The sequence below is a fragment of the Fusarium musae genome, chromosome 3, assembly GCF_019915245.1.
Source record: "Fusarium musae strain F31 chromosome 3, whole genome shotgun sequence".
NCBI lineage: Eukaryota > Fungi > Ascomycota > Sordariomycetes > Hypocreales > Nectriaceae > Fusarium > Fusarium musae.
Window position 1 is genome coordinate 4,067,572 of NC_058389.1, and position 23,883 is coordinate 4,091,454.

Here is a 23,883-nt window from a genome sequence, read left to right on the forward strand (position 1 = left end):
GCTTTAGGCACTAAGCATGCAGCGCGCCACACAGGACAACGTCTTCACCAAAAGGATGCCATGAAACATTCGATAGCCGCGCAGCAGGAATTGGAGTACCTGCTGAATCCTGAAGGCGATCTGGCGACACGACAACGCCGCCTTGACCAAGCCAAGTTGGTGCAATAGTAACAATAACGGAGTCAACTAGTTCGTGATATAGAGGATCAAGCAAGGAGTTGATAATTTGGCCGCCTCCCTCGACCATGACACTGGAGAGGCCTGCATGATGCAAGGCTCTGAATACATCATGCCAGTCAAAGCGCATACGTTCGTTGGGTCCTATTTCAGTCGGGACATGGATATACTTTCCGCCATGTTGTTCGAGTAGTGCAACGTTTTCAGCAGGCAAGTCCTGGCTAGACACACCAGTCAGGACAAAGGGAGCTAAACCATGACCGAGGCGAGAAACCTCTAGGACTTTGTCGGAGCTGCTAGGAGTCCATCGGAGATAAGGATCGATGACGATGGGCCGAGGCTGACTTGTAGCACCAGTGATACGACAATTTAGGGCGGGCGAATCGGCCAAGAGAGTCGAAACGCCGATGAGAATAGCATCATGCCGTGAACGCAGATAGTGAGTCATTGCTTTTGAGTCGGGTCCTGAAAGTCGAGTTCGGACGCCAGGTGCCAGAGAAAGGGATGAATCAAGTGAAGTTGCAAATGTGAGTGTCACAAATGGCCGTGACGTTTCAGACGCTATTGTTGAAGGTGGAAGTCTGGACTCTAGCATAGCTGCTGAGGATGCGGGGAAGGTGAGCTCCGACATTTTGAGTTATTTCCCGTGATGACAAGGTGGGATCTGATCAAGGACGATACGAAGACGAAAAAACGATATGCCAGAAGGTACAAAGAGCTTTGATGCCAGGTCCTGTTGTCCTAGGAGCGCCGTTCTGGAGGTTGTATGAGCTTCCAATATGCCGCCGACAACTTCTTCAAGAGATTGGGTGACGTGGCTGAGTAGATGAAGAAGATCTGATTTGATCGCTCATTGGGCTCTAGCTCCCTCGATTGATTTGACGTGAAGATGATACTTCGCGGTTGTTGGTGTTAAATTGAAGGATTAAATCAATAATGATTTGGTTGTGATGAAGTTGAAATTGACTTTCCTGATTGGAAGGAAGGACACAAGCAAGGCAGCGGCTGGCAGAAACCGCTGGCGGGAATGTGACAGCGGCAGGCGCGGCCCACATGCCGTTCACGGGCCTTGGCAATCAAATCAGCCAATGAATAGAGATTATTACGATAAACTTGAAGTTCAATATGGAATTCTTGAGCTTCAATAGGATAGCGATTGACATGTGCAATAAAATTTTATTTTATTTTATCTTAGATTTCTTTTCAATAAAGAAATTTGCTGAGTCCGTATACAATGCTGATCATATATCCTACTTTGTTTCACGTTCCAGTGCCGCTTCATTCATCGACGGTATTCCAAAGTGAGGCAGTTCATTTTCTGACTGCTTGGATTCTTGGCGACTGGTAGGTCGATTCTATCTGCTAAAGACGGTTATTCAAACAGATCCGAGGAATCCTGGTTTTAGATTCAAACTTGTCATTGCTCGAAACAGAATAGCTCTTTGTGAACCTAGTACTGACAATTGATCCTAAGCAGCTTCAAACTCAAAACAATCCATGTTCGAATTCTTTATGATTTTCAGCTAGAGAAGCACTATATCGAAAGAGTAGAGAAGACAGCTTCGTGTGAAGAGGGGGTGGCATATGGTTGAATACTTACCTATCTATATGTATGTATATATATATGGATGGATGGATATGAGATTGAATCGAAGTTGCCCAAGTCCGAAGAAGATACTTAGTCTTCACTAAACAGGCCACAGCACTGGACTATTGAATATTAACTTTTAATGTAGCTATTTCTGGTATGATAATAGCCGATTAGGCTAGATTTCCAAGACTCTGAATGGGGCAATTGGGTAATCTAAGTCACATGAATAAAAGCATCTGCGGATGCTGCGGGGCAGATCGAATAGATCTAAGACAGTTCAGATCGGGTCTGAATCCTCATATATATACTCTGTTCATATCAAGGACAGTTTCAAGCAAGCTATGTGAGTATTTGTGGATTAAGCTTGGCAAGGGTCAAATAGGAGGAGCACATCCTCGGTAGTTGGAGCCTCACGATAACATCATGTAAATTCGTTGAAATAAATAGATTGATGCTAGCGCATACTGATCATAATGGCGTAACATTGAGCTCATTAACGACCTGGTACCACACTGGTGGTACGGCTGCTCATAAACCCCCCGAAAATTGGTACCGGGATTCGGCGGCAACATTATGAAATGACACTGGCCGGGAAAGAAGGTCATATCAAGTCAAGAATTTCAAAGAATGGCCGGTCCAATTGGAACGGCCCATATCTTGTATGAATCTCGCCCCCAAAATCAACGGGCTGCTGGTTGGTGTAGACCACGTATCTCACGGAGATCCATGGTTGGCAACGCCATCGCATTACACAAGAAACAACCACCTGTTTTGAGAAGCCTTAAATCATCACTTTGTATTGGTTTCTATTGTGAATTTGTATTGCCGGTTCAGGGCAGTTTGACAAGGCAGAGCGACTACCATTGGTAGATGGCCCATTAACCTGGACTACCATCCTAGCATTGAGTAGATAGACATCATGTATTTGGAGTATGTATCTTCCGATTATTTGAAGCTAGTCTATTTCTTATTGGATAGGCTAAGTAACTGGAGGTAATTCGATCGGTCATTGTTCCCAGACCTACATAAAGGGAGTTGTGAATGCTTTCAGGATAGAGGTAATGTACCTAGCCCATGCATTGACGAATCAATGGTCAAAGAGTCAGTATCCTTTGAAACATCATGTTGGAATTACTTAGCCTACCTAAGCTATTGTAATACTGTCAATCTTCTTCATGTACCTTACCGGGGTCACATATAGGCTTGCTAGGCTTATTAGTTGCGACTGATCTTGTGCAAGGCCAGTGTAGGGTTGTCGGGTTTACTGATACTCGTTAGTGACACAATGTTGCCTGACCAGCAAGGCTTTTGGACATGACTACCTACCTAGGCTTGCCGATTTGGTGCCCTAGAAGAATGGACTGGATCACGGCCTACGAATGCTGCGAGTATTTTGTTGTATGAGGATCGCTACATGCTAACATTTGAAATTGCTATAGTTATGTGCACCATACGAAATATGTTAGTTAATGTGTGGGTTTGATTGTCACGTTAGGGAACATATATGTTTCATTATCTGCAGGATGCCTGACATCAAACTTATAGATAAATACCTAACTAGAAGCTACCAGAAGTGCGTATCAAGGGAACTGGCTAGGCCAACACGACTAATTCCATTTCATTTATTGTAAGTTCAAGTCGATATTCTTCCGCATGCCATTTAGTGTGGTTATTGTAGTAAACACTGATCTATGTCTTGAGGCTCCCTATGTTTGATCAACTTGTAAACGAAAGGGCCAATTCTATGCCGAACGCAGTGGTGCATCACGCTGGTATACTGGTGGCCAATATCTGAAGAGCACCTGGGAGGATAGGGGGTCCTCAGTTAGAGAAGTAAGTATCAAAAGGGCGCCATTACATAAGACTTATACAAGAGTTACGGGAAAAGACGAGAACTGGCTTGAAAACGTTTATATAGATTCCCTAAGTCTTAGTGCCAGCTACTTTTCTAAACAGGGGATTCCCATCATCATCAAACTCAGCCCACTGAAAGAACCCGCAGTTTTCCTGTCCGGGAGAATTAGCATAACACATCCAAAAGTATTTCCCAAAATTTTCCTTCTTCTTCGTCACAGCTCTTAAGACACACGGCAGCCCACATCGACACTTTGGTGTAGACCTTGGATGTAGGTTTGCCTTGTAGTCTCGGTATGTAATGTTGATACGAGTTGTGCCAGAGATAGGATGCGGATCTATAGACAATGCCGGGGCGATGCTATGCTTCCACTCTTCTTGCATCTCGGCATGCATCACGAGAAGAGAGTTGTGTGGAAGATGTATTGATATTTGACCTTCTGCATCTTGCTCTTGAACCGTTTTCGTATCGCTATCTCTAGGAATCACGCGCCTAACACGAAATTCGCGAGCAACCCCTAGTGAAATCGACCCGATGACGGCGCGAGGTCCAAGATATGTGAGATGGTCGCTATGCCAGCCGACATTCTGTTGTGGGCCGGTATATGCATTGACAAATGCTGAGTTTGGAACCCAGGGGTTGGGGGATTGATATTTCAACTTTTTCCCGCCAGGGTATCGAGTCTTGATTCGTTTCTGAATCTCGGAATTGACAGCTTCTTGGACTTTTGGTTTGACCTTGATAAGCTGAGGCGTAATGCGTCGGACGTCCTGCATATGATTAATCAAAGACTGAAAGCAGAAGCGATCACTTAAAGATTTACCGTAAGTCGACCACCGTTGTAGTGGTACTCTGTTTTCTGGCGCTCGATCTCGTCGTAGCTCTCGACATAGAAGCTTGAAGTATGGGGACTTGATACTACGTTGTCAAATAGTTGGAAAGTGATCTTCTCGAAAGATTTTGATTCTTCAAGTAGTTCTTGCAGTAATTCGTTGGCTTCTTCAGGTGGTAAGAAGTTGTGTATAATCGTGCATGGAGTATGTTCAGCCACGTCTTCCGGATCATATAAGTGCAATGTACTTCCGGCTTTTGACCTTAATTTCTTCTTTTTTGGTGTAGTATCCAAGGATGTCGAGTCACTTGGGGTTGCAAATTGCTTCAAGGACTGCTGGTATCCGATAACTCGAGTGCCCTTCTTCACCGGGGCCTGGACTTTAAGGGACGCCGATGCCTCAGAAACGGAACCATCATGCGCTAGTAAGATGTCTAGTAGAGTTTCCTGATCAAGGTGAGGATGCAAAGACGATAATAAAACCAACTTGACTTCGGTTGACTCTTCTGGTTCTGCGACTTCCTTTTGGAGCTCTGGAGATGATTTCCGCTTGGGACGAGTCAAAAAAGCTTTCATACCTAGTCTGATCTCCGTATATCCAATATTAAAAGTCATGCGCTGAAACTGAAAGTGCTCTCTGGCAGATGCACCAGCATTTCGCAGTTTGGGAGACGTGATGAGGGGCGGTTGGTGACACGATATCGCGAAAGTTCCGAAAAGCTGAGACACGAAACCACGTGACTGGAATGACTCCGGTTATCACATACCCCCGCAGATGACGCATGACCCGGTTAGCCACATAAACGCGACACTTGTGCCCCGCGGGCTTGTGAGATTACCGAAACCGAGGCACATGTCAGTATAGCTTCGAGGGGAAGCTATACGATCCCAAACAAGCCCAAACCCATTGTCCACCGTAGCTTTCTTCGCTCTACCATAATACCACAGCTAACACATGCGCGCGGTCTCTCAAGACCAATTTTCAGCGCAATGGCTGCAATGCTTGAATTCCGAACCCAAGGGTACAATCCCTACGCTGTCAAGTATTCCCCGTACTACGACTCGCGAATTGCCGTTGCGACGTCTGCCAACTTTGGCATTGTGGGCAATGGTCGGGTATTTGCGCTCGCTCTGACGGCGCAGGGTGTACAAGTTGAGAAAACGTATGCGACGTCCCGTTGCTGGACTTGTGGAGTGTTACTAGAAGCTAATTCCGCCGACGCAGTTTCGATACAAACGATGCGCTGTACGACTTGGCTTGGTCCGAGATTAACGAGAACCAGTTGATTGTTGCCTGTGGCGATGGGTCGTTGAAATTATTTGACTTGGGAATTGACGATTTTCCGGTTATGAACTTTCACGAACATAAGCGAGAAACCTTCTCCGTCTGTTGGAACCCTATAACCAAGGATACTTTCATATCGAGTTCCTGGGACGGCACAGTCAAGATTGTACGCCAACCAATCACCTATACGTAAACTATGGTCTAACACTTGATAGTGGTCGCCAACGCGAAATCACTCGATAAAGACGCTGCCCATCGGAAACTGTACTTACAGCACATCGTTCTGCCCCTCCAACCCCGCCTTGATATCCGCCGTCTCGTCCGACTCCCACCTCCGAATCTTCGACCTCCGAACGCCATCTTCGGCAAAGTATCACCTCACGGCGACGATACCGGTCCACGCTTCTGGGCCGCAACCGTCACCCGGGGCTTCTGCGCCTGCCGAGATTCTTACTCACGATTGGAATAAGTACCGGGACACGGTGATAGCCACAGGTGGCGTAGACAGAGTACTACGCACCTTTGACATACGGAACCCTAACGGAGGTCCGATGTCTATCATGCAAGGCCATGAATATGCTGTGCGACGTCTATCGTGGAGTCCCCATTCGAGCGACACTCTCATAAGTGCCAGTTACGACATGACAGTTCGGCTATGGAATGACGGCTCAAGTCAGCAGCAAGTTCCAGCATTGGGACCGGCAATAGGAAGTCAAATGGGAATTATGAATCGTCATACGGAGTTTGTCACGGGAGTAGACTGGTGTCTTTTTGGTATGGGCGGTTGGGTAGCTTCTGTGGGCTGGGATGAGAGAGTGTTATTGTGGGACGCCAATATGTTGATGGGCCAACGAATACCATGATGTTAAGCATTGTTAGTTTGGCGTTGATTGGAGTAAGCGTATCTACGACTACATTTGGTGTAACAGGCGTTGGAATGTATTCCATAGGTTGAATTCATCAATATGCAATTCACTAAGCCCGAGTACCACATAGCAGGATGGTCATTGAGATTATCGTCATTTCTTAAGTAGAGTTGTCGTGGAGAATACCCAGTGACGCCTGCAGACATGTCTATAAACCAAACCCCTTTTCCCATATCTTACACTAGTATAAAATACAAAAATGCCCAATTGAAGTACAAGTCATACACATCCCATCCGTCATAGGTATCTGGTCTTGTTATTACATTTTCGCCATTTTCACGGAGTGCCTTTCATCACTTAGAATGAAGAGCGTCCTCCGCCATAGCCTCCTGAGCGGCCACCACCAGAGCTTCGGTCACCGCGGCCACCACCGTAGCCTCCTGAACGGTTGCCACCGTATCCTCCTGAGCGGCTACCGCCAAAGCCTCCTGAGCGACCACCGCCTGAGCCTCCGCGGCCAAACCCGCCAGATCTACCACGTCCAAAGTCATCCCGGCGAGCATTGCTTGCCATGGAATCAAAGGGATCATCGCTTTCTCGGCTTGAAAATCCACCGGATCGATCACCGAACCGTCCACCAGATCGATCGCCAAATCGCTGGCCATCCGAAATTTGCATGCCTGGCGTATTGGCTAATCCCAGCTTCTGAGCCCACATGGAGGAAACAGACGGGGGCTTTTCCCATCCCCAGCCAAGACGTGTCCATTCGTTGACCTCTTCGGCCATCTCATGCTTGTTAGTAGCCATGCCGAACATGGACATATAGGCTGTAGCGAGAAGTGAACGAGGAAGAGTACCAAAGAGCGCCTTGGTTTTCTCGTGGTGAGGAGTAGTCTCACCTCCTGCCACGTCAGTCTCAGCACTGCTGAGAGAGCTGTTCTGCTGAATGGGGAGACCCTGAAGCATCTTTCGAGCGTTACGGACGGAAGAGTTGGGGATGATCAACCAGCCTTGGCCCTCCTTGTTCTGTCGGCCAGTTCGTCCAAGTCGGTGAATGTAAGACTCACGTTCCCGGGGAGTATCGATCTGGATAACGTGTGTGACATTAGGGAAATCCATTCCTCTAGCTGTGACATCGGAAGAAAGAAGAACACCGGATCTAGCCTCGCGGAATCTGTCGGCAGCTCGTTGGCGTTGTTGTTGATTCAACTTTGACTGCATGACATAGGAAGAGAAATAAGGGGTGCCGTCGTTCTTGGCATTCTGGCGTTGCTGGTAGAACAGCTCGCCAGCCAGCTCAACCAAAGCAGTGGTGTTGAAGTAGACAATAGCCTTTAAAGGCATGGCACCAGGGGTTTTCCTGATCGTTGCATCTTCACGCTCCAGAAGCTCAAAAAGGGTGGGGAAGACCTGAGACCAACCGGAGACGGGAACGATATGCTGAGGAACCTTGTCGTGGGTAAGAGACTCATTCTCGGGGATGGTCTGGACAAACTCGAAGTCGTTGGCTCTGACCATGTTGCGGGCCAGTCGGATGACACTGTCGGGGATTGTGGCGGAAACGAGCATGGTCTGGCGAACCTTCTCTTCAGGTTTGGGAAGGCACTTGATGATTTCGTTGAGCTCTCTCTCGAAGCCGACATCGAGCATTCGGTCGGCCTCATCCAAGACCAGAGCAGCCAGGTTGGGGGCATCAATGCCACTGCTGGTGTCCTGGAGAAGATCGTTCAGACGACCAGGAGTAGCAACAAGAAGATGGCAACCATTTCGTCGAGTCTGGTGAAGCATGCTGCGCTTGTCAGTGCCACCAACAGCACACTGAACGACGAGACCAGTGTGTGAAACCAATCGGCGAGCCTCAGCGGCGATTTGCTCGGCCAGCTCTCGTGTGGGAGAGAGAATAATTCCACGGATATCATCGGATCGGGCTTGACGTCTAGCGGATCTGTCGGCGAGGGTGCTGTCCTCCTCAATCATTCTTTGCAGGAGAGGAAGAAGGAATGCAATAGTCTTTCCGGTACCAGTCTTGGCTTGAGCAACGCTGATGAAATGTTAGCCAATGTACAATATTTTCGTCTTCATGTAAAAAGAACTCACATGTCAGTACCCTTGAGGGCAGGCTGAATAGTCTTGGCCTGGACAGGTGTCATGGTATCGTATTTCATGTCTTCGATGATGGGCTTGAGAAGGTTGGGGTGAATGCCCTGGAGATCGGCGAAGCGAACTTCAGGCTCAGCTTCAGCTGAAGGAATAGACTCGGACTCATTCTGCTCAGCTGTAGCCTCGGTGCTGTAGGCGCGTGTGATGGAAGCAATTCGGCTGATGGCAGCGATAGAAGAGCGGCTTGTCAAAACCTGACGGCGAACAGCAGGCAAAGCAGTTCGGGTCTGTGTGAGGAGGGCAGCTGTAGCGGCGGATCTGGCCTGAGTGGCACAGCGCCTAAGGCTGGATCGAAACATGATGCTGGGGTATTAGAGACAAGAATTGACGCTGAGATTCCTGTTCTGCGATTGATGGAAACTACAAACCCAGAAGCAAGAATTGGAGGAGGAGGAGGAGGAGAAGAAAAGAGGATGATGATATGAGAGAAGGTTAGGTTTGGATGAAGATTGGCGGGCGTCCAAGGGTCGCGCGCCGCTACTCTTGGGAAAAATGAAATTTTTACAGCGCTAGGTACCTTATCTTATCGTCTAATTGGCAGCGAGGCTCTACCCTGATTGGGTTAGATCCCTGATCTGTCACGTGCACCACTGGAGGTCAGCACCGGGCTAGAGGCGAAAAGGCCTGTAAGGGTCCTGGAGCATTGCCACTAGCTCAGTATTGAAGATGAAGATGGAACAAAATCCCCGAGTAGGTATGAACTGTAGAGAGTGTATGTATGCAATTTCCATTACCTTATGCTATGTAAATGCCAGTATCAAAACAAAACTCCACTGACCAATGATCACTCTTCTTCTCTATTTCTAACTCCCCAATGATAACTCCCTCTGATGCAAGTCCCCTCCAGCAGCTTCTAGGCTCTAGCCACCCATCTTTGGTTTCGACCCCACCATCGAAAGACCCTCCCCGAGTCCATCCGAGATACCCTGAGTTACACCATCAACGGTCCAAACAAACACTTCCAATAGAGCCTGAGCAACTTTACCATCGTTCATCTGCCCGATTGCTTCAGTCAGCGAAGCGCTTTGCTTGCCAATTGAGTTGACCAAGTCCACGCCGTGACCGACGACCTTCTCGGAGATCTTGTACTTGCGCTCCAGTCGAGCTGCGCATCTAACGAGCAATAGCAGATATGGCATTAGGAAGCTAAGGAAGAAGATGAGGTTGACGACTGTCATTTGGACTCCGCGATGGATGATTGAACGGGGTTGACTGGGGCGAACGCGCTGTGAGCCCGGTTCTGCTCGAGTTAGAGCCATATCAGACAAGTTGACTTGCTCTGGCAATGCGCATTGAATTCTCCTGAGTTCGCCTTCATCAAGTTCCTGTGGAAGAGCTTTGAGAAGATATGTCACTCCGTCAACAAAGGCTTTCCGCTCAAACGCAACATCTTCATCTGCTACAGCAGCTTTGCCTCCATCTATAGAGATGTTGACGAGATTCGTTCCTATTGGGCCATGTCAGCATACAACACTGTTTCTTACAAGTTAGTCCTTTGAGTTACTTACCCTGCCGTGCAAATTTCCAATGCACGCCAGACGCCGCTCGCATAACTGGTTCATCCTCTGGTGCTTCCGAATAAAGGACTCGACTCATCGGCTGAGGATTCAAGTCTCGTGACTCTACAAATCTACCCGAGTGCTTTACCATGTCCGTCTGGAGTGGCTGGACCATTGTAGCCGAGACATCAGCTTCTGAAAGAGGCCGAGGTTTTGCTTGTGACCCAGATATCGTCACACCAGGACGTAGAGTGTGAAAACTGATACTCCGTCTGAGGAAACTAATTGGCCCGGGGAGTGAGTTTGGAAGCATGGAGACGACGTTGAAGATCCTGCTTTCGGTGATTTGATCGACCTTGATCTCGTCCAGAGATGGCGCAAATGATCTGAGATGAGACGCCATGTTTCAGGAGCTGCAGGCTAAAGGATGGATGAGGTATCGGGAGAGTGGAAGTGAGAGAACAACAGAATGTCGTCAACGGTCAAGTTACCTCGGTGATGAAGTGAGGTTTGGGTCTAATCAGTCATGATGTGAATGTGGCAGTATGGTCTGACTTTAAAGTAAAGGGACCTCCTCATAAAGACCTCAAGACAAAACCATCAGATGAGAAAGGCCGAAGGAAAAAGAGAAGAGCAAATGCCATATCATGAAACACCCGCATCAAATAGAATCTTGCACGAGGTCTCGCCTCGCCTCGCGTACAGTTCCTTATCATTTTTTACTGGGTCCTAACTATTCCGTCGTGCTTATGCTTCTGACATGTGAAAACGGTTAACTAAAGATTTGTTGAGACCATGGCTTTTAGCATCTGCAGATAAGGTTGATCTTCCAATAACGTCTCGTTTCTTGGTGGAGAATTATCATGAGCAAAAAGTCAACTCTGTTTTCCCTTGAGAGGTTGGGAAGCTAGGTACATACTATCTATAACTCTCACTACCAACACCGCAGTATGTACATACCTTAGGTATTCATGAGCATTCATCATCACAAGCAATCGGACACTTCCTCGGAGCCATAATAAACGAATAATGATTCTCATTCGGATAATTCAATTTGCAAACGCCCCAACAATGTATTCCATGCATGCGATATTATACGTCTTGCTTGACCAAAGGCTCGTTCATCTCTTTCTTCCTCGGTAGCCTTGATAGACACCCTATTCCATTTCGCCATGCGCCAATCCAGAAACCAACCAACCAACCAGTGTCAAAATGCAATCTCATCTATCACAAATGCGCTCAATCTGCTGCATCCGATGCCCATATGCCAATAAACTCGACCAGAGTCAATCAATCGCTCCCTTTTTTTCCCTTTCATTAACGTAGCCGTGCTGCCGCTTCTTAAGCTTAATCCCTCTGAACACCCAATTAATCAACTTCATCAAGTATCCGTATCATATGCATATGCCATTACATCATGTCTTTGCTCAGTTCGTAAGACCAGCCTCCCTCACGTCTGAGCTTGTCTCTGGCAGCCAGGTTCTTTCGGATGTCCTCTTCAGTAAGACGATCTGTGCCGCTCCAGTTGGCACTGGATGTTCGGGCGCGGAACTTGTGGTGTCTGTCTTTGCTCTTGTCAAAGACCTCCTCCATGTTCAAGGGCGCAGGAGGTCCGAAAATTGACGCAGGGTCGATATCTTCCTGTCTAAAGAGGGCATCCCGAATGTATGGGGAGTTAGCCCATGCTGCGACCGTGCCCGCTTGAGGTTCATCGTCGTCCTCATCTTCATCGTCTGTCTGGATCTCAGGAAGCTCAATGGCCTCGCCATTCTGGAATCGCGGTGATGATCTTGGTATAGACTTGGCTGCAGACTTCATTCCATTGACAGGACCAGGACGTCCAGGTGTCTTGTAAGAAGGTCCCGCGGGGTTGGGGTTCGGGGCGAAAGGAATAGTTCCTTTGTGAATCTGAGCCATGTCCATAGGGTTGCCTCCTTTCATTTGACTTTGAGGAACGCCAGTCTTGAACAGGTTCTGTGCACTAGCCTGTGAAACATAGCCACTCGTAAGAGTCTTCGTCTGCAGATCCTGGTACTTATTAACCTTTGTTGGAATACAAGAAACGCTTTGATTGCTCACCCTCTTAAGAGCGCTGGATGGACGGACTGGAGGTCCCTTGATATTAGGAGGCTGCTCCATATCAAGCTCATCAGCGTAGTCATCGCTCGTTCGACGGCGCTTGGCATCCTTTGCCTGGTACTGGGGCCCGCGTGCAGGTGGTGGTCTTGAAGGCCCATCCTCATTAGCATCTCGAAGAGGCCTCTTCGGGCCAGATTTAGAACCATTTGTCAAGTTAGCATTGACTGGCCGTCCCATGTCATCTTGTGATCTGAAGATGCCAGAGTTCATACGAGAAGGAGGACGAGGTGGCCCCTCCCGCTGTACCAAGGCAGGCTTGTCCTGTTGTAGACTGTACTGAGGTGGGCCATTTGGCTGTGACCGAACAGCTGGGGGTGGCGCAGGCGTCTTCTTGGCTTTCTCAATGATTGCCAGTCGGTCTTGAGCTGCTTGGCGCTGAGCATTCTTCTCACGCTTTTGTCGTTCTTCCTCTTGGCGACGGATGGCTTCTTGCTTCTTCTTGTCGTCTTTCAAAGCTGCGCGATCGCGCTCAATCTTGGCCTTCTTCTGTGCAGCCAAATCGAGAGCTCTAGGCCGCCCATTTGATCCGGTAGAAGCACCAAAGTTTGGTGCGGATTGCTTGGGCTGTGTAGAGGCCTTGCTTGCCTTGCTGATTGTTTGAGGAGGTTGAGAGCTTGTTGAAGCACCGAAGTCCTGATACCCACTAGCCACAGAGTTGCCAGGATGTAATTGTGAGCCAGTGTTGACCTTGATGTGAACAGTAGGTGCCGCCTTTGTCTTTGTAGCTGGCTCTCGGCCTGGCTTCGCAATTCGCCTCATCTCCTTGGGCCGAGACAGTTGTCCCGGAACAGCAGATCTGTGAGCAGAAGGAGGGGGTAGCAAAGCAGGTGCATCGCCCATATCAAACTCCTGGTCAGCGGCCTTGGCCTCCGTTTCCTCCTGAGGCTTTGCCCTTCGCGGGCTGGTCCGGGTTGGCTTAGGTGTAGCCTTGGGAGCAGGTGTTTCAACCTCTTTCCTGGTAGCGACCTGCTTTTCCATATTGGCGAGCTTCTCCTGCTCTTTGCTGAAAACTCTGGCCTTTTCCCTTTCCTTTTCGCGCTCCTTCTCCAATTTCTCCATCTGCTCGGCTTGGACTCTAGCCTCTTTCTCCCTTCGCTTCTCCTCCTTCTCACGTTCCACTGAAGCTCTTGTGCGTCTAGCAACCGGTCGAGGTGCAGTTGACTGCTGATCGGTAGCAGTGTCGCCACTTCGATGGGAATCGATGCTTGTCTTGGGGACGATTGAATCCAAAGAAGGGTCAGGGAATGTTCCTAGGTGAGCTCGAGATGGCGAGAGCAGGGATGATTTTCCTTCGGCGCTCAGAGCTGCACTGCTGGCGATCAAACCCTTGGAAGTGCTGAGAATGGATGACATCTTGTTCTTTAGATGCTTCAGAGGACTGTCACGGAAGAGCCTCGTAGGAGACTTGGAGGGTGAGGAGGAAGAAGGTGCAACAGCAGTGGCTGGTCTTACAGAAGCATTCGTGGATGATATCGTCTTCTTCAATGGGCTTCCCTCCTCTGGATCCGAAGCTGGGATAAGTGGAACAGCAGGTACCGATACAGACTTGGAGTGTCCAAGGTATGCCGGTCGCTGAGGCTTGTTGGCACGAGCTGGTGATCGGATACTGTCGCGGGCTTCATCCAGGTCAAAGGATCCAAGAGTCTGCTTGCCATGGATTCCTTCCATAATATCGGCAGTTCGGCTCTTAGAAAGTGACGGTCTTGTGGGTGTAGGTGCAGTGACAGGCTGCTGTGTAGTGGGAGGGACAATCCAGTCGTCATCGTCTTCGGGGAAAGCACCTGGAGTTGTTGTGGTCTCCAGCTTCTTGGGCGATGATGATTTAGGTTCAGGTACTCCTTGAGATACAGTTTGTGGCTGCTGAGAGTTGGTAACGCTGTGAATTGACTTCGAGGGTCGACTTCCATTTGGCTGCGATTTACCGAGTACACTAATTCGGTCCTGTAGCATCTGCGTGTACGTCTTGTTGTGGTGGATAGCGAGCTCCTCAGCGTTCTTAGGCTGCTGTGGCACTGTGGGGAAATCATCAACGTCCATCTCGTCCTGATCCGACTCGTCTGAGGCACTCTGTTCTGCGTGACTAGCCAGGCTTTTCCCTCTCGTGTTTCTCCCTAAGTAACTCGTCCTCTTAGGATCGACATGACTTGTTCGAGAAGCTCTGGCACCAATACTCTTACCTGCTGTGAGAGGCTCACGAGCAGGGAGAGAAGGGAACTGCAAGCTGTTGCGGAAGCCTGGGCGGACGGGACTAGGACTGTGGCGATCAGATTGAGACTGTGCATCATCCTGAATAGCGTTCTCGTCCTCCTGGGGCTCGGCCTGAGCCTCTTCCATCTCAACGTCAGTTATCGCTTGTTGTGTCTTGATCGGCGAAGAAGTCTTGATAGGGTCCTTGGCAAGAGACGTCCGCGAGAGGCTAGGCTGAGGGAAAGCAATGGCTTCATCCAAGGCCACAAGGTCAATATTCGAGGTATCTTCGTCCTCCAGAGGATCAAAACTGGGAGGGTTGACATCTTGACTTCCGAAATAGCCAGAATCGCCTTGCGTTGCCGGTTGAGATTTGGCTGTTGGGACTGGTTCCGATGCTTCTTCAAGTGTCATGTGGGCGTCCTGGTCCGAGTGAATGGCTTGGGCGTCATCTGAAGGCTGTTCTGGCGCGTCTTCGACTGGTCCGTCCGAGGTAGGAGGCGCTGTCCTTGGCGATGGGGCGTCTCGTCTAGGCGAAGAAGACTTTGCCTGGTTCACAAGCTCTCTTTGGGGAGATTGAAGAAGAAGATGCTGCGCGAATCGGTTTGCTGAGCTCGATGGTGTGCCCCCAAATACATTGGACAGGGGCTTCGAAATGTTAACATGTGTTATTTGTGGACATTTGGCAGCTAAGCTTACTACTCTTGGCTCTGTGATCAATTTTCGTGCTGTTCGAGGTGTCTTGCCACGAAGTCTTCCAGGTGTTTTGAAGGTTTCGGCGATATTTCTACCAGGCCGCCAGTCAGTACATCGCGTCAAAAACAAGGGCTAAGACGCGTACGTTTCGTTCTCATTGAAGATATTGGCCATGTGCTCATTGAGCCATGAGAACTCATTGTGAGCCGCGTATGTGAACTCGTCTACCTCAACATCGACTATCTGAAGGGCAGAAGCGCGCTCATCAGCGACCCAAGCAGCTGAGCCGGTTGGAATGCGCGGTCCTCGCATGGCCGCCATTGCGTCGGTTGAAAACGGGGCGCGTGTAGAGGTGATTGATTGGAGTTGCTTATCAACTATTGTTCGTGCGATATTGGTTATGTACTCATCGGGTTGGAAGGTCGAGATGAAGTCGAAAAGTTTAGTGTGTTTGAAAGTTGTGAACTCGAAGTGCGAGAGGAGCTAGGTCTCAATAACAAAGAGGGATGTTTACCCGTATGCCGAATCCAGACTAGCGTTGATGGGTTTCCCAGCTCGGAAGTGGGGCTCACTCAAGCTTCTATTCACGGCCAGTGAACGAAGACGATGTATTTCTTATGAAACAGAGGCATGTAAACAGAGTATTGTAGCCTCTAAGGAGTTAATTAACATCCTATAGAGGTATATGCCCGCTTATAATTTCTACAGAACTAACTGCAACTCAACTTGAGCTACAGGGCTATAATCGTTGTGCCGAAGCTAAACTTCAAGTACCTTTCTTAACGCCCTGCCAGTTTAATGATATCAGCCAACACGTGCTGATAACGTCTTATCGGTCGCAACTCTCTTGTTTACTTTCGCGTTCCCCTCCCCCTTTGAGATGCGGAGCGACGAAACATAGCAAAAGATTCGACGAAGCCGCGGACTCGATCTTGTCCAACATGAGGGTTATTGAAATAGTTATTGACGTGAGTACTTTATTCATACTATTCTCCGGCTATATCGATTCTGACTTTTTTTTTTTTTTTTAACAGGGCTTTAAGTCTTATGCCGTGCGTACCGTGATCTCAAATTGGTAGGCCTAACATCAAAACATTCAAGGAACCATAACCAACGTATGCAGGGACGAGAGTTTCAATTCGATCACCGGTCTCAACGGCAGTGGGAAGTCAAACATCCTCGATGCGATATGTTTCGTTCTTGGAATTACAAACATGTCAACGGTTCGGGCGCAAAATCTCCAGGTCAGTCCAGTCACCGCTGATTCAACCACCCTCAGTACATACTCACGACAACCACAGGACCTGATATATAAGCGCGGTCAAGCTGGTGTCACAAAAGCTAGCGTCACAATCGTATTCAACAATCAAGACACCAAGAAGTCTCCGATCGGTTTCGAAGAATATGCCAATATTAGTGTTACACGACAGATCGTTCTTGGAGGAACATCCAAGTACCTCATCAACGGCCACCGCGCTCAACAACAGACAGTCCAAAACCTATTCCAGTCGGTGCAGCTCAACATCAACAGCCCCAACTTCCTCATTATGCAAGGTCGCATCACCAAAGTCCTCAATATGAAGGCTGTAGAGATCTTGGCCATGATAGAGGAAGCTGCCGGAACCAGAATGTTCGAGGATCGTCGAGACAAGGCACTCAAGACAATGGCCAAGAAGGAAACGAAGCTAGTCGAGCTTCGAGAGCTTCTCAAGGACGAGATTGAGCCCAAATTGGAGAAACTACGAACTGAAAAGCGTGCTTTCCTGGACTTTCAACAGACTCAAAATGACCTGGAGAGACTGACTCGAGTGGTTGTTGCGTACGATTATCTGCGCTACCAAGACTCTCTAAGCCAATCAGCGGCAGACCTCGAAGGAAAGAAGCAAAGGCGGCGGGATCTGGAGGAGTCAGCAGCTCGACTAAAGAGTGAGATTTCTCATCTTGAGGAGGATGTCAAGAAAGTGCGAGCTCAACGAGACAAGGAGCTTCGAAAAGGAGGCAAGGCTTCAGCACTGGAGGAGGCATCCAAGAAGCACTCGAATGAGCTTGTGCGACTAGCCACTATTCTCGATCTGAAGAAGTCCAGCTTGGCAGAGGAAGAAGAAAAGAAAGTGGCTGTTGAAAAGACCGTCTCAGAGTTGGAAGCCACCCTACAGGAGAAGACGGCCGCTTTCGAAAACGCAAAAGCCCGGTACGATGCCGCCAAGGAAGATCTAGAACAGCAAAACAAAGACGCCGAGTCTAAGGAGGAACTTCTTCAAACTCTGCAGACAGGTGTAGCCTCCAAGGATGGCCAAGAGAACGGCTACCAGGGTCAACTTCAAGATGCAAAGAATCGTGCAACGACAGCAGCCACAGAGCAAGAGCAAGCAAAGATCAAGATTGCGCATTTGGAAAAGCGTATCAAGGAAGAAGAGCCTCGTGCGAAAAAGGCCAAGGAGCAGAACGCCGATCTTCTGCACGATCTTGAAGGCCTGAAGACACAAGCCCAGAAGTTGGAAAAAGAACTTGGCCGTTTGGGCTTCGAACCTGGTCAGGAAGAGCAGATGTTCAAGAGGGAGTCAGAGTTGCAACAAACCATTCGCAATTTGAGGCAAGAATCTGACAAGCTGAAGCGTCAAGTCGCCAACACAGAGTTCAACTACGCGGATCCTGTGCCCAACTTTGACCGTTCTAAGGTCAAGGGTCTTGTCGCCCAATTGTTTTCTCTAGACAAGGAGCACACTCAGGCCGGTACTGCGCTGGAGATCTGCGCTGGAGGACGCCTATACAATGTCGTAGTTGATACTGAGGTGACAGGTACACAGCTGCTACAAAGGGGCAAGCTTCGAAAGCGTGTCACTATCATTCCTCTCAATAAGATCGCTGCCTTCAAAGCTTCGGCACAAACCATCGCTACGGCTCAAAAGATCGCACCTGGCAAGGTTGATCTAGCACTGTCTTTAGTTGGCTACGATCACGAGGTGTCAGCAGCCATGGAGTATGTCTTTGGCAATACTCTGATCTGTGCTGATGCAGATACTGCTAAGAGGGTCACGTTCGACCCGAACGTGCGCATGAGGAGTATCACTCTTGAAGGAGATGCGTACGATCCATCTGGTACACTATCTGGCGGAAGCTCACCAAACTCGAGCGGTGTTCTGGTGCTTCTCCAGAAGCTCAACGGCCTGACTCGTCAACTGAGCGAAGCCGAAGGTGCTTTGAGAGAGCTCCAAGCCCGCATATCCAAGGAGAAGGCCAAGCTGGACCAAGCTCGCAGAATCAAGCAAGACTTGGATCTCAAGAGCCACGAGATCAAACTTGCTGAGGAGCAGATCAGGGGCAACTCTTCGTCTTCCATCATTCAGGAAGTGGCGAATATGAAGTCAACCATCCAAGAACTCAAAGAGAGCATATCCGAGGCCAAGACTCGACAGGCTAAGGCAACCGCCGATATTAAGACCATTGAGAAGGATATGAATGACTTCGACAACAACAAGGACGCCAAGCTCGTCGAACTGCAGAAGGCACTTGATAAGCTGCGAGCTGGCCTCGGTAAGAACGCGGCCGCCGTAAAGACTCTGCAAAAGGAACTCCAGGGTGCACAGCTTGACGCCGAGCAAGCGGGTGTCGATTTATCTGCTGCTCGAGAACAGTTGCAAGAAGTTGAGATCGCCATCAAGGCCCAACAGAAGGACATTGAAGACCTAGCAAAGCAAAAGGCTGAACTTCAGGAGACGCACGACACCGTTCAGGCTGAGCTTGATGATGAACGCGCCAAGCTGCATCAATTCGATGACGAGCTTCGAGCTTTGGAAGATGCCACTCGCTCCAAGAACTCACGCATTGCTGAGGAGAGTCTCGAAATGCAGAAGCTTGGTCACCTTGTAGAGAAGTTTCATAAGGAGCAACAAGGTGCTGCCGAAAAGGTCGCCCGACTCGAGAAGGAGTTCGACTGGATTGCGGACGAAAAGGACAAATTTGGTCGCAGCGGAACTCCATATGACTTCAAGAACCACAACATTGGAGAGTGCAAGTCAACATTACACAACTTGACTGAGCGCTTCCAGGGCATGAAGAAGAAGATCAACCCCAAGGTCATGAACATGATCGACAGTGTTGAGAAGAAGGAGGTGTCGCTCAAGCACATGATCAAGACTGTCATCAGGGACAAGCGCAAGATCGAGGAGACGATCGTCAGCTTGGATGACTACAAGAAGAAGGCCCTTCACGAGACATGGGAGAAAGTCAACGGTGACTTTGGTAACATCTTCTCCGAGTTGCTTCCTGGAGGCAGCTTTGCCAAGCTCGATCCTCCCGAGGGCAAGACTATTAGCGATGGTCTTGAGGTCAAGGTCTGTCTTGGCAAAGTATGGAAGCAGAGTTTGACGGAACTGAGTGGTGGACAAAGGTATGCAATCCCTGGCTATTTCTGACATGCAAAGGCTAATGCTTTAAGTTTTAGATCTCTGGTTGCTCTGTCTCTCATCATGGCTCTGCTCCAGTTCAAGCCTGCCCCTATGTACATTCTTGACGAAGTTGATGCCGCGCTGGATCTCTCACATACCCAGAACATCGGTCGTCTAATCAAGACACGCTTCAAGGGATCGCAGTTCATCGTCGTCAGTCTGAAAGACGGCATGTTCCAGAACGCGAACCGCATTTTCCGCACTCGCTTCAGCGAAGGCACCAGTATGGTGCAAGGTCTCACGCCAGCAGAAATGAAGTAATGATGTTGACGGCAACTGGGAAATGTCTGGAATGAATGTATGACAGGGACTAGACCGGGTTTTGTACATGAGGCGTCGGGCTCGATGGGGAGGTATGATGTATTTTGGGCACTGGGATACCATGTGATACCGTTTGATTTAGTAACGTTAAGGCATGGCCTGTAATTTATGGATTGCTTCGAAAGTGTCATTGTCCCTAAGATAGGTTGATTGCGTGACATGATTGTGAATATTGATCTGATTTGTGCCTCCTCAAATGATGTTTCATGTTAGGTAACTCTTTCTCCAGGAGCAGAATACCCTAGACATAAGAAATTATGATAGATACTATTCAATTTGTCGATATGTTGGTCAACTTGCTCCAGACCTCTCATACTTTACGGTTGATCTACCCTGAAGATCCCAATGTGTTGTTCAGCTCCAAGATACCGAGCCAGCTCGGCAGGAAGTTCGACATCCATGTTCAGTCCCAGAGTATTTTCTCCGCCGATCGTGACTTCGGCGAAGGAATAACCTCTTCCTCGAATTTCTTCCTCGTTCGGGAATGATACTGGCAACAAGAATTCCTTCTCAGGTCTGGCTTTCAAGCCGTGGCTAATTTTGGCTGTGACTTGTTGCAGAATACCCTGTAGTCCTGAATCCGACCAGGGGAATCTCAAGACAAGAAAGGAACCTTCGATATGGCCCAACAGACGACTAGTCTTGTTTGGATCTGGAATCCAGAGGTCGACTTCGATGTTGGCTAGCAACGGGAAGTGTTCGCGTGAGATGGCTTGCCAAACATCTTTCTGACCGACTTCCGAGTCCCGTCGAGCAAGCGTGTACAAGCGATCAAACTCCAAGTGCTTGAATGAGGCACCGTCACGCTCTAGCTCAATTCCACGACATGACTGAACAGGGAAAATACGTGGACTGTGTGCAACAGCCGCCTTCCCTTCCGACTCTGCCCCGGGGAGCCGGCGATCGGGCGATCTGCCAGGGCCGATGCCCATGTCTCGGAGGGCCACGCCGGCCCGCGAGTGGGTCTGCCGGAGGACATCGCTGCAATCCACGGGAACGGGAGGGAAGAGGATCAAGACGGGGACGAGGAAAGCGACGAGGGTGACGGTGAGAAGTATGAGCGACACGGCGTCTAGGTTGCACACAAAGTGCCTAGTGGCAACCACTCCATCACGGATGCGTATACCTGAAAGCATAGTTGTCAGATTGCTCAGCCGCTGGGCGAGGGCTGAATCGCGACCTGCAGCGGTAAGATAGCCCTGCAGGCGTGGGATCAAATCCGTCATTTGCCGTTGAGGTGAGGGGACTGCGCTAAACACTAGGGAGGGAGGCTTGAGTTGAGTTGGGTTGAGTTGAGTTAACCTCAGAGGTGCATGCACAGCAAAGCGCCTCTTGCACGAGCTGTGCAATAGAGGGGAACCAAGGATCTGAGGGCTGAAGTGGACGTTGATGTGCTAGTCTGACATTGATCGGTCTTGTTCTTGACTGAGTATTTGCAGATCTTTGTTGTTGTCGGCCAAGTTGTGGTGGCCTTTGCTGTATGTATGTGTATGTACGTACGTATGTGAGCCCACACTGTAGGGTCGACTAGTGATTTAGGTTTGTTTCGAGTTTTCATTTCCCCTCAAGTGTCATGATAGGTCCAGGATGCTGAATCTCCAACTACTCACTGATGTACTCCTTCGGCGGCCACGGGCCTCCGATTCATTGGAAACCCCTCCCAGAGCGCACCTATCGCATCGTTCCGGTTTAAATTACGACCGGGATATTCAGAGTCTCAAACTAATCCCCTTGCTTGAGCTCTCTCAATGCCATGGATGTCGCGATATAAAACTCTGCTAGGCCAGGTTGCCTCGTGCTGGACTGGAATGGTAGGGTTGGAAACGTGAGAAGCTAGCAAGCAAGCACCCATCACATCCACTCTTTTATGCAAAGAGACAGGGTCGTGTTCCCCTGTAACTTAGGGACGCATTTTGACAACACGTCTTCTCCACGGGATCCGGAATGCGTAGCCGTTCAGCACAGCTGCTATGCGTTTAGTCGTCCCGCCTATCCGATGTAGTTTGATATCATCGTACACATAGCATGAGTGATATGTACCGTTCTTCCAAGGATACAAGACATACCTCCTCCCTGATCTGATAACGAAGGAGGAGACACTACTGTGAAAGATGCCATGCTAATTGCGACGCGCCGCCGATCATGGATTACGTGTGTCGGCCAACCATAGACAAATGTTTCGCAGCACTTGAATGCTGCAGCCTCCTCGGAGGATCTGAGTTGGTCGGAGAGAAAGAAATACCGAGCAGGGTCACCAGCGGAACGGTTCAGCCGTTTCCCACCAAAACCTGTCGACGCCAGGGACCCTCTTTGACTGTCTTGGTCGTACCGTCGTTGAACCTTGGTGCCACCAACAAGAAAGACACTTGACAGTAAATGTGTCAACTGCCAACGGTCTCACTTCAGCTATACTGGGGTACATGTATCGAATAAGGAGTGAGGATTACTCTGCTCAACCCTGATGAAGAGCCCTCGTTTCTACGAGTTTATTGGCCAACATAAGCGCGCTCCTCTGGGAATTCATGCTTTGTTTTGACTGCAACACTGTGCGCTGTCAAGCAGCGTACATAATGTTGTTGTCTTTGATCATCACAAGTAAGTCCCGGAGTTACCAGGTAGTTTGTTGAAGAGGTGGGTCAATTCCCGTCTGATCCTGGTGTTCCTCATGGCGGCTGCGACCATCAGAAAATCCTCGCTGCATTGATCGCCATGAGGCTGGTCGGAGATACTTCTGCTTTCATCCAGAGCATCCATTCCTGGCTTCCCTGTCGTGCCGACACGCTGACTCGTAGTAAAAGTAAGCACAAATGGATGCTGTACTTGGCCTAGAAGAGTCACGAAGCTGTCAAGCAGGGATCAACAGGTAACTGTAACTGGCAAAAGAAATTGCTTGATTATACCATTTTGGCCTCACTGAGCTAGATCGAGTCTCAGCGTGTCAGAGGTGCGTCGACGCCTTTACGACATGTCTTAGGTATGTATTAAAACGACTGCCATAAGCCCGTAAATCTTAGCCCAGGTCGGAACTCTATACCCATAAAGGAAGTTGTGAAATGTAGTGAGATAGAGGCACAACCGTTCCCGCAGACAACCATATGGGACTGTTGGTAGCATGGCATACAGGCATAGTTATCTCACTTTGCTCTACCACAAAAGCCTGGGACCAGATTGACGGATAATGCTGAAGACAAAGCAAGCCGGAGACTCGGGTCCGCGCCCCACCGATTAACTTTCAGGCTGAAAAGCATGCCTTGTTGCAATTTCCACATCTTGTTGCAAGGGAAGTCCTGGAATCTTGAAGGATGAACGAAAATGAGGCTCGATATTGGCAGCGGTTCTGATCCATCTCCACCATACCCTCCCCGCAACCCCTCAACGGTCTAGCGGTGACGATAATGCAGACAAACTCCGCCAATGCCAATTTGCTGTGGTTGTGATAGCTTTGCCCAACGCAAGCTTTCGTTCTTTCAATGATCCTTTTCGGTACGTGAAACGGCTTTGAAACAGGTAAAACACCAATAGGTGAAGACCTTTCGTGGACTCTGTGGAGATTTTATGCCTCAGTTGTATCGATACAACAACAACAAAAGGACTTCAGGGATCCGTATTAGATAGTACCCTGGCTCCTTCTCGGACATTGCACTTCGCACGATGCTGCAGCCATCTTTCGCTCTGATAGAAGCTCTCACATCCTATCAAGATCCTAATAGCTGTAAGAGAGCCCTTACTCCCTAGATATGGAGACCGCCAAGGAGTGTCGGTTAGTTTTGGTTGGAGTCCAATCCTGACGAAGGCTTGCGTTTGTGAATACGCGGAATCAATTGATT

The 23,883-nt window shown here is 49.1% G+C and overlaps 8 protein-coding genes across 8 annotated transcripts; 2 read left to right on the forward strand and 6 right to left on the reverse strand.

Moving 5' to 3' along the window:
• Positions 1-10: 10 nt before the first annotated feature.
• Positions 11-808, reverse strand: J7337_004676 (uncharacterized protein; the record flags this gene model as incomplete). Its single annotated transcript, XM_044822368.1, has 1 exon — positions 11-808. The coding sequence occupies one exon, from the start codon at positions 806-808 to the stop codon at positions 11-13; it is 798 nt and encodes a 265-aa protein (XP_044683701.1).
• A 3,626-nt stretch (positions 809-4,434) lies between these two features.
• On the reverse strand, positions 4,435-5,070 carry J7337_004677 (uncharacterized protein; the record flags this gene model as incomplete). Its single annotated transcript, XM_044822369.1, has 1 exon — positions 4,435-5,070. The coding sequence occupies one exon, from the start codon at positions 5,068-5,070 to the stop codon at positions 4,435-4,437; it is 636 nt and encodes a 211-aa protein (XP_044683702.1).
• Positions 5,071-5,445: 375 nt separating this feature from the next.
• J7337_004678 (uncharacterized protein) lies at positions 5,446-6,209 on the forward strand (the record flags this gene model as incomplete). The annotated part of the gene is made up of 3 exons (XM_044822370.1): positions 5,446-5,618; positions 5,681-5,906; positions 6,015-6,209. 3 exons carry the CDS (start codon positions 5,446-5,448, stop codon positions 6,207-6,209), a joined length of 594 nt encoding a protein of 197 aa, XP_044683703.1.
• Positions 6,210-6,963: 754 nt separating this feature from the next.
• Positions 6,964-9,065, reverse strand: J7337_004679 (uncharacterized protein; the record flags this gene model as incomplete). Its single annotated transcript, XM_044822371.1, has 2 exons — positions 6,964-8,647; positions 8,704-9,065. The coding sequence occupies 2 exons, from the start codon at positions 9,063-9,065 to the stop codon at positions 6,964-6,966; spliced, it is 2,046 nt and encodes a 681-aa protein (XP_044683704.1).
• Positions 9,066-9,626: 561 nt separating this feature from the next.
• Positions 9,627-10,668, reverse strand: J7337_004680 (uncharacterized protein; the record flags this gene model as incomplete). The annotated part of the gene is made up of 2 exons (XM_044822372.1): positions 9,627-10,213; positions 10,275-10,668. The coding sequence occupies 2 exons, from the start codon at positions 10,666-10,668 to the stop codon at positions 9,627-9,629; spliced, it is 981 nt and encodes a 326-aa protein (XP_044683705.1).
• Positions 10,669-11,675: 1,007 nt separating this feature from the next.
• On the reverse strand, positions 11,676-15,608 carry J7337_004681 (uncharacterized protein; the record flags this gene model as incomplete). Its single annotated transcript, XM_044822373.1, has 3 exons — positions 11,676-15,239; positions 15,291-15,378; positions 15,433-15,608. 3 exons carry the CDS (start codon positions 15,606-15,608, stop codon positions 11,676-11,678), a joined length of 3,828 nt encoding a protein of 1,275 aa, XP_044683706.1.
• An 893-nt stretch (positions 15,609-16,501) lies between these two features.
• Positions 16,502-19,996, forward strand: J7337_004682 (uncharacterized protein; the record flags this gene model as incomplete). Its single annotated transcript, XM_044822374.1, has 2 exons — positions 16,502-19,677; positions 19,732-19,996. 2 exons carry the CDS (start codon positions 16,502-16,504, stop codon positions 19,994-19,996), a joined length of 3,441 nt encoding a protein of 1,146 aa, XP_044683707.1.
• A 377-nt stretch (positions 19,997-20,373) lies between these two features.
• Positions 20,374-21,282, reverse strand: J7337_004683 (uncharacterized protein; the record flags this gene model as incomplete). The annotated part of the gene is made up of 1 exon (XM_044822375.1): positions 20,374-21,282. One exon carries the CDS (start codon positions 21,280-21,282, stop codon positions 20,374-20,376), a length of 909 nt encoding a protein of 302 aa, XP_044683708.1.
• Positions 21,283-23,883: the final 2,601 nt, after the last annotated feature.